Source organism: Malaclemys terrapin, chromosome 21, assembly GCF_027887155.1.
Source record: "Malaclemys terrapin pileata isolate rMalTer1 chromosome 21, rMalTer1.hap1, whole genome shotgun sequence".
Taxonomy (NCBI): Eukaryota; Metazoa; Chordata; order Testudines; family Emydidae; genus Malaclemys; species Malaclemys terrapin.
Window position 1 is genome coordinate 3,368,065 of NC_071525.1, and position 9,250 is coordinate 3,377,314.

A 9,250-nucleotide genomic window follows, 5' to 3' on the forward strand; every position below is an offset into this window, starting at 1 on the left:
ACTGCTCCCAAGACTGCCATGGGGCTGTGCTGCTCTCGGCTCAGCGTGCTGACTCTCTTGTCTCTCCCGCAGGTGTGCATGAGCAAGCGGTGAGCAAGCCAGTTAAATCTGCACAGGGACACACTGGACCCAACACACCAGAGAGAAGCTGCAAAGGATGAGGGGGTACGTGGCCGATATTTGAACCTTGTTGTTCATACTGGATACATTTTAACATGGGCCGAGTGACTGGCTAGAGTCCACCCCACAAGGGTTCAAAGAAATCATTGGCAGTTCCCTGGACGGGGATGGTACCACTGGGATTAGGTGCATTCTCCACGGTGACCAGTGTCTCTAGGACTGCGCTGTGGTGACGTACAGCACATACGAATACCTGGTTCAAGACTGACTTGATTGTCAAACCTGTGCTGGGGAGCTTCCCCCTTGGTCCAGACCTGCCCAGGTGTGTTGTTCTCAGGCCACGCTGCAATGTTCGTGTACGTTCCTGATCCCATCACTCCTGCGGTTACTCAGTGATACGATGGGTGTACTTGTAGATACAGGGTTCAGCCAGTAGGGGTCTCCATGTGCTGCGTAAAGTTCCAGGTAGGCTGTGATCCCTGGTAAACAAGAGAGACAAAGCTGGGATTGAGCCCTTGGCCTAGCTGAAAAACTCAGCTCCAACTGGCCTCCCAAAAACAGAGGCATCCAGAAATCAGTGGCCACCTTTGAAAATATGGTTGTCAGGTTTTGGGAAGCTGGAAGCGTGGCAGGGCTGATGTTTGCAGCAAGAGGGCGGCATTGATTGTCTTGGCGTCTGTCACACATGGAGGCCCGGCACAACACATTGTATCCCTGGAAGGGGCCCAGATGCCGGGCCAAGCGAAGTGATGGACACCGGATAAGAACCTGTATAGAATTGAACACAACTGGTTATTGCTTCCTGGATTTGGGCTGATGGCTCCATATAGTCACATGGCTGTACTTTTAACTGATGACAAAGACACGTTATCGGGCCAGATCCTCAGTGGGTGTAAATCCGTGGTGCATCACTGATGTCAATAGAACGACGTTGACTTACGCCAGCTGAGGATCTGGGCCCCAGAGCTTTGGATAGGTGATCTTTTGCATTCATTATAAATTCAAATAAATGGCTGTATCTCCAGGCATTTTCTAAACCATCCTCCTAGAGCACATCCCTGCTCTGCTAAAAAAGGAGCAGTTTATAGTGTTGTATTTTTATTTCTACTCTGGTTTTTCTTTGCTCTAAGTCCAGGATATCCCAGACCTGTCACAGATACATATTTCCCTCACTCTCTGGCCTTCTCCACCCCCCTCCCCACTTCCCCCCCGGTCACAGGAGCGGCTTTTGGTCCTTGTGGCTTAGAGGTGATTATTGTGGCTGTGTTACTGGCACTTGCTGCGATTGTCTTAGTGACGTGTTGGATAGAAAGCCCCAGAACAGCTGAACTGCTGGGACCCTCTGAGTCAGAGCAAAACCACATTGCAGATGTTGAAGAAGGTGAAAGGAACAGGCTAGGGAAATCCGTCTTGTTCTTAGCTCTGAAAGTTTCTCCTTCCTTATCCTCTTTTGTAATCTTGCAAGTTAAATGTTGCTGGGACCTTTACTGCCACAGACTCCCTGTGTGACCTCGGACAAGTCACTTCCCCCGCCTCTGTGCCTATTTCCCTGTCTGTAAAATGGGAATAAAAATGCTCACCAAAGTATTCAGAGCAGGCGGGCTACGGCAAATTAAGTAATTCTGGCAAAAGGATTTTGGGGTCCTTGGATGGAAGGCACCAGAGCTGGGCAGAGGGTTATTATTAGGTTAGATTGTGACTCCTTCTGAAAAAGAGCATGCTTGATGTTCATTAAACTCACAGGCCACTGTGTATCCCGTTCCCTCCCTGGCTGGGTCTCCAGCTTAACCCCAGGGAATTTCAGGATTCATTCTCTTCTTGCCTTTCCATGTTTTTATTGGGTTCTCTAAACTCTATTGCAGAGGTCGGCAGCCTTTCAGAAGTGGGGTGCCGAGTCTTCATTTATTCACTCTGATTTAAGGTTTCACGTGCCAGTCATACATTTTAATGCTTTTAGAAGGTCTCTTTCTATAAGTCTATAATATATAACTAAACTATTGTCGTATGTAAAGTAAATAAGGTTTTTAAAATGTTAAGAAGCTTCATTTAAAATTAAATTAAAATGCAGAGTCCCCCAGACCAGTGGCCAGGACCGGGCAGTGTGAGTGCCACTGAAAATCAGCTCGCGTGCTGCCTTCGGCACGCGTGCCATAGGTTGCCTACCTCTGCTCTATTGGTTAGAGAGGGGACTGAGAGCCAGGACTCCTGGGTTGTCTTCCCCACTCTAGGAAGGGAGTGTTATCTAGTGGTTAGAGAAGGGACTGGGACTCAGGACTCCTGGGTCCCATTCGTAGCTCTGGCACTGACTTGCTGTGTGATGTAAAGCAAGTCATGTCCCTACATTCAAAATGGGGATGTTTCCTTTCCTGCCAGGCTAGTGTGAAGGTCGTTAATTAATATCCATAAAGAGCTTTGAAGTCCTCTGCTGGATGCAAATTATAATGATTTCAGCTGTTGTTGTAGCTGAATGCCGCACAAGGACACTATTGGTTGCCTCTTACTTCTTTTGACTCATGTATGCTTCAACATAAGAGAGCTTCACCAGGACGGCCGTTAATCATTTGTGAAACTCACAAGCCCCCAGAGCTCAAACACAATGACACTGCAGTGTCTTGCTCGCTGGCCTTCTCTTGATGCAGTGGCATAATGAACCCTTGAATAATAAAGACAATTAACACCAAACCTCAGTGGTTTAAATGTCCCAGCTACCGGTGTCTGCTGGTGGATGGGAGGTTGGAAAAGATGCTTCTAAAATTGAAGGGTTTTTTAATTGTAGATACTTTCTATTTTAAAAAATTAACTAACTTTAGTGTAACTGTTTTAGAATACAGGTAATGCCGGGGGGTTAGCTGGCCCATATTGGTAAAGGGATTTTAAGCTTTAATTGTATTGGTTACTGGTTGACATCCAGTTTAGTTTAGGCAAGTAAAGGTCAAAAGGGGTTCCCCATTGATGGTTTTTGGGTGGCTTAGTGATAGATCTAAGCTAGCAAGAGTTGTGGCCTAGATGCTCACAGGTGCTGGCTACGTACCATTAGCGCAGAGGTTCCTGCATAAGTGAGACGAGACGTTGATAGCCTCTCTGATCATAGACGGGATTCTCTGTCCTGCCAAAACTTCTCATGACCAAAACATTCTACTGCTGTGGTGCCACAAGGTGGCAGAGCTAACCCTCTGATGATGGAGGACTCCGCCCACATAGCATGGTGATGGGGGCTTTAAAAAGGCGAGAGGAGATTGCAAAATAGCACTGTTTAAACACAAAGGTGTACAGGTGCGTGTGAGAGAGAGAAGTGGATGGGGGTGGGTGGATCGGTAGAGACCCTGGATGGATTGACGGTACACAGCCGTGTTCTCTGTAAAAGGAAATGTTTCTCCTTTCAGTTTCATTCAGTGAATGTAGAGCTGCTTGTGTTCCTCTTGTGTCTTGCAGTGATCAGTTTGCGCCATGTGGGTGGTTATTGCACATGAACTGGCTGGCGTGACAGGTGTCTGTGATGATCGGGGATCATGTGGCAGCTTAGACCGAGACAGGTCCCTAGATGGCCTTTCGGGACCCTGGAGCTGGGGATGGATCTCCGTGCAGAGATGGGGAGGAGCAGGGTGGGTGAGAGAGCCCAGCCCAGTGTGATGTGCGGGAGAGGCACAGCCCTGGGATGGGACAAAGCGAAAGGGAGCGGGGGAGGGAGAGCAGAGAGACCAGCTGGGCCCCCTCCTGGGATGTGCTGTGCTGCCAAGATGGAGGGGGAGGCTCTCGAGCTGCTGCCAAATAGACCATCCAGTTCTGAGCTACCGAAACTCACCCAGCGCAGAGGGGCCAGCACAACCCTTCCTTCACCCCCTTCTGCATGGGACATGCCTGGCGCCCTCTCCGTCAGGCTCACCCTCTGCTTAGGGGTGAATTCCACCCTCTGCTCTCCCCCTCCTCCTATCCAGGGCCTTCCCACAGGCATCTGTGGGGTTAAAGCCTGCTGCTGGTTGTAAAGGGCTGTAGTGGGTGGGAGGCGAGGTGGACTGTTGCAAACATACAATGACCAGAGGAGGAAGTAACAAGACCCGGAGCTTGTGGTCTGAAGGAGCTGGTGCTGCGTAGCTGTGACGGTTGTCTCAGCGCCTTCGCCAGTGACGGGGGAAGCAAAGCTCCCAGGAGGCAAATCCAGCCTGCTGCGAGAGCATGGGCCTGGGCCGTGCTCGGCTCCCCTTGCTTGCTGTCCTGGCCCTAGCTCTCCGAGCCCCAGGTGAGTGATGGGGGCGTTACGGATGCGAGACACGTGGCAACCTCGTGTCGAGGGGAACCTTGGAAACCACAGTCCCTGGGCCCAGGCTTATACTGGTGTAAATCCAGAGCTGCTCCACTGAGCTCAGCTCAGTGTCTCTGGATTTATATCAGTGTAACTGAAAGCGCAGTGTGTGTTGGGCTCCCTCCTTACTCTGCTAGCTGGTTCCCTGCCAGGAACAATTGCTGGGCCTAGCTCCCCCTCCCCGAGCTCTGTGCCAGGGGTAGGTGAGATGTTTCTCTTCCCCGGGGGCAGGGGGTGGCACCAGGAGGCGGTTCTGGTCCCCAGAGCTGATGGGAACAGAAATGGATATGTAGGGTATTGGGATTCCTGGGGGAAGTGGAAAAGAGCAGCAGAGAGGGAGGATTGCCTAGTGGTTAGAGCACTAGCCTAGGAGTTGGGAGTCCAGAGTGCAGTTCCCTGCTCTGCGACACACTCTGTGTGACTTTGGGTGAGTCACTTAGACGCTCTGTGCCTCAGTTTCCCCAGCCGTACAATGGGCATAATGGCACTGCCCTGCCTCACAGTGGGGATTGGGAAGATAAAGGCATGAATGATTGTGAGGTGCCCAGATGCTACGGTGGTGGCTGCCCTAGAAACACCGAGGGTAAAAGTCTCTAGGGTCAGCTCGGAGGCCAAAACCAGACCCGGCAGCTGGGGATAGGGATGGACTCCCGTCAGTTTGTTCTCTCTGGCTTGTGCTGCAGCAAGTGGGGAAATCAGTGCTCACCCCCACCCCTACCCGCCGCAACTTTCAGCTCCTGGGCTCTGTTTTTCAGATCCTGGATTAACCCAAGCACTGACTGCCCCCCGCCAGGTGAATGGGATTCTGGGAGGCTCAGTTGTGCTGTCTGTGAATCTATCCCCCGGGAGACAGGTGAAAGAGATCGAATGGAGCTTTCGTGCTGGGTCAGGTGTGACACTCCAGCTGGCTGAGTTCAGTGGGGGCAAGTTTGAGCGACCCGATCCCAACGACAGATTTAAGCAGAGGCTAGAAAGGTACAACGAGACCTCGCTGAGGATCAAGGCTCTGGAGCTGGGCGATCGCGGAGTTTATGAGGCCCGGATTAAGATAGTCCCAGCAACTGTGGAGGAACAGGCCTTTCGCCTCGCAGTCTATAGTAAGTGACTGTTTAAAACCCTGTTTAAGTGAAGTTTCAACAAGTGAAATCATCTTCCAGGGCGGTTAATAAATGCGTGTTTCTTCGGCCTCGTCCCCAGGACACAGGGCCCCGTGGATAATAACTCCTCGCTCGTGCCCTGCAGTGTCCTGCGGAGGAAATACGTGCCCTGGGGTTGAGTTTTTCCCAGCCTGCACAAGGCAGGGAGGAGAATGTGCGGGAGGAAGGTTGCAACCCAGCCCCTCAGTTCTGCACAACTGAGAACCTCCCTCCAGGAATTCGAACCTACAGCAGGTGGTTCCAGGGCCAGGCTGGTGCTGGGAGGCTAATTTCTAGGGGTGAGTCTGTGATCCCCCTTTGGCAGAGTGCGCCACAGGAACACGATGATGGCCCTGCTCGATACAGAGCTGAATGCATAGCTGCAGGGTGGATGCTGGGGGCATGCTGTGATGGCCCTGCGACCTGCATAGCTGTCGCCTGGCTCTGCTGTGCACAGGCATCCCCTCTGTTCCCGAGGCCATCCAAGCCACCCCAGTGAGGATAGTGGTGCTCCTTGCTTGTGAAACAGGCCTCCAAGCAGCTGTCAGAGGGACCCCATGTTGTGTGTTTGCTGGAGGATGGACTCCCCAGGAGAGTCCGATCTGATTCCCGTGAGGTGTCCCTGTGTCTCTTAGCCCTGCCCCAGGAATCACATCCCATCTTCCCCCAGCTCTGCCCAGCCCCCTGCAAACCATTCATAGCCTCAGCTTCTCTTGCCCTGGCCCATCGTTAGTGGCAGCCTCCCGGAGGCTCTAGTCATTTACATCAATGCCCCTTTACCCCACTCTGGCCGCGCAAAGGGGCCTTCAAGGGATGTAAAGAGAGACCACTGGAAGGCCCTTTTGTGCGGCCAGAGGCACATAAAGAGCCCTTACAATACATCTGGGGAGAAAAAAAAGGGCGCGTGGCAGCCAGTCGCAGAGCCCGGGTCACCTGACGCAGAGCCCGGGTCACCTGACGCAGAGCCCGGGTCACCTGACTCAGGCTCCTGAGACTTGAGCTAGGTGGCTAAAACTAGCAGTGTAGAAGTTCCTGCTCGGGGCTGGAGCCCAGGCTCTAACATCTGGCGATGGCAGTGGGTCTCCGAGCCCGAGCTCCAGCCCACGCAGGAATGTCCACGCTGCTCCCTTGAGCACCATGGCAGGCCCCCGAGTCGGCTGACCCGAGCTCTGAGACTCGTTGCCAGGTGGTTGTTTTTTCCCCAGTGTAGACACCTTCTGTGTCAATGAGAATCAGGCCCCCAGAGTCTTTCATTCTCATTTCATTTCTTCTGAATGCAGAGCCCGTTCCAGCACCGGAGATGAAGAGTCACTCGCTCTCCAGCCCGGCAGCTGGGTGCAACGTCACTCTGCAGTGTCAGGTGTCTGGCAGGGAAGAGGTTAACGTCTCCTGGAGTAGAGGGAACCCACCCCGAGACCTGGGCGATCCCGAGCGGTACCAGCTCAGCCCGGACGGCAGAACCCTTCACCTGTCTCTGCAGCCCAACCTCCCGGACTCTACCTTCACCTGCACGGCCAGCAACCCCGTGGACCAGAAAAACATCTCTCTTGACCTGCAGAGCATCTGCCAAAGCGGTGGTGAGTTATCGGCAGGGCGTGTCTGTCTGCTCGCTTACACCGGCTTTATGCAAACATAGCTCCACTGGCGTCAGTGCTGCTACTCCTGGTTTACAGCAGCGTACCTGACTGGAGAACCAGCCCCCCAGACAGAGCGATAAATACAGTGGCCACGGGGCTGCTTTTTGTTCACGAACGCTGCCGAAGCAGTGAGCCAAGCTGGAATTCGCTCCCTCTTCCAGGCCCCTTTACACTGCCAGCGCGAAGTGAAGGGGTCTTAGTGCGAACGCGGATTCAGGCTGGTCAGGCCGATCCCCCTGACTCTGTCTTTTCCCCATTGCAGGAGCGGCTCCCAGTCCTTACCATTGGAAAGCCATTATTGGGGCGCTGTTCCTGGGACTCGAGATCAATGCCATGGTCCTTGTGAACCTGGTGCACAGAAAAATGCCGTAACGCTGGCGGTTGGGCTGGGACCTCGTATCGCAGACGCCTGATGAGAAGGTGGATGGGGAGGTGGGGGGGAGCAGGCTATCGGGTGAAATCCAGGCCCCGGTGAAGTCAATGGGCATTTTGCCAGTGACTTCTGTGGAGTCCGGATTTCACCCCCAGGTGTAGCGTGGTCCCCAGAATCTCCAATGAAATGCACCTGTTCATCAGAGAATTGTCCGAGCAAGCTTTGTCTAAAGGAGGTGTTCCTCCACGGTAAAGAGAAATAAAAGTGCTGGATATTTGAGAGTACTTTAATACTGGAGAATCGTGCTGAGTTGGAATTAGCCATGCAGTTACTGACTCACACAGCTAGTGATACATATTCAAAGCCCTGCTCACGGATTGGCTGCAATGGTCTGATTTCCATTATGACTGTAAGGTTCTCTCTCTAGCGCAGCGGGTTTCAACCTGTGATCTCTGCAGAGCTGGAGAACAAGGCAGCATCTTCAGAGCGGAGCTGTTCCAGGCATGGTGCAGGGGAGGGCAAGGCGGACTCTGCATTCAGACCACGGAAAGGGGCAGCTGATGGTCTGTCAATGTAGGTACTTATATGACCATCGCCGAAGTATCTGCCAGGATTTGGAAACAGGCAGTACCATGGTCGGCATTACGGCACTGCAGCGGCATGGCCTCACCACCATAGTGTAGACGTACCCCAAGGGCCATTTGTACCATTCTGACCACACCAAAGGGCCTTAAAAGGGGTAGAAATGACAGTTACATTCACTTTAAGGCTGCTCTAGGTTTCCGTAGCCTTGTAAAGGGGCCTCATTGTCGATGAGAACCAGGCTGTTTATGTGTAACTCAGGGAGTCGTTTACACCAGAATAAAGTCACTTCTGTTCTAGTGTCCACATGGGGTGTTATACCAGCACAGCTACAGTTCTGTTGTCAATTCCCTGTGTAGACAAGCCCTTATCACACAGCAGATAGTTCCACTCTTGTCCTATATGACGGGGAGCTGTTGACTTGCCTGGAACAGTGTTGTCTCCAATACAGCCTCTCCGTTGTGTTCTCCTGGGGACCCCTCTGGGGAAGCCAGTGACTAACGTCTGTCACATGGGAACTCATGTGCCTCCTTCCAGCTCATCAAAGCTGGAGACTGGGTCATGAGCGGCTCTCACCTGGTTTGACAGGACGCGGCAGCTGACGAATTTCCCCAGCCCTGTGCTGTCCTGTGCCAGTCACGCTGGCAGCCCCCAGAATGGCTTGTTGTTTGGAGCATGTTTTTCATTTCCTCTGGGCCGAATCCTGCTCCCCTGGAATCTGATGGGATCGAGATCTGCGCCTCCCCTTGCAAATGCAGCGTGAGGGGCACAGTGGCTGCCCCTCGGCCTCCAGAGACCGGCAGAAGCAAAACCACTGAGACTGGAGCAAGGTGGGAAGAGCACATTCCCGTGCAAGGGCCGGGTTCACACTGGATCTCATTCCCCTGCTCCACCTCTTCAGGGGGCTCTCTAGGCCCTGTTCACCCCTTACCCATTCGGTTTTGTTTTAACCCATTGTGTGCTGCAACGGGGGGAAATCCTGGCCCCAGGGACATCAACGGTGAAACTCCACAGGCTCACTAGGGGTGGAATTTCAGTCACCCAGGGGGGGCTCAGGTCCTGTAGGACAAGCTGCCTTCTGCACGAGACTCACGGATTGATA

The 9,250-nt window shown here is 53.0% G+C and overlaps 1 protein-coding gene across 1 annotated transcript; it reads left to right on the forward strand.

Annotated features, from left to right (window-relative positions):
* The first annotated feature begins 3,985 nt into the window (after nucleotides 1-3,985).
* Nucleotides 3,986-7,856, forward strand: LOC128827047 (SLAM family member 8-like). The gene is made up of 4 exons (XM_054010745.1): nucleotides 3,986-4,357; nucleotides 5,176-5,517; nucleotides 6,837-7,133; nucleotides 7,456-7,856. The coding sequence occupies exons 1-4, from the start codon at nucleotides 4,294-4,296 to the stop codon at nucleotides 7,563-7,565; spliced, it is 813 nt and encodes a 270-aa protein (XP_053866720.1). The 5' UTR covers nucleotides 3,986-4,293; the 3' UTR covers nucleotides 7,566-7,856.
* Nucleotides 7,857-9,250: the final 1,394 nt, after the last annotated feature.

Coding starts and splice junctions, on each gene's coding strand:
- LOC128827047 (XM_054010745.1), top strand. CDS start 4,294: ATGGGCCTGGGCCGTGCTCGGCTCCCCTTGCTTGCTGTCCTGGCCCTA. Junction 4,358..5,175: donor CCTAGCTCTCCGAGCCCCAG/GTGAGTGATGGG, acceptor TCTGTTTTTCAG/ATCCTGGATTAACCCAAGCA. Junction 5,518..6,836: donor CTTTCGCCTCGCAGTCTATA/GTAAGTGACTGT, acceptor TTCTGAATGCAG/AGCCCGTTCCAGCACCGGAG.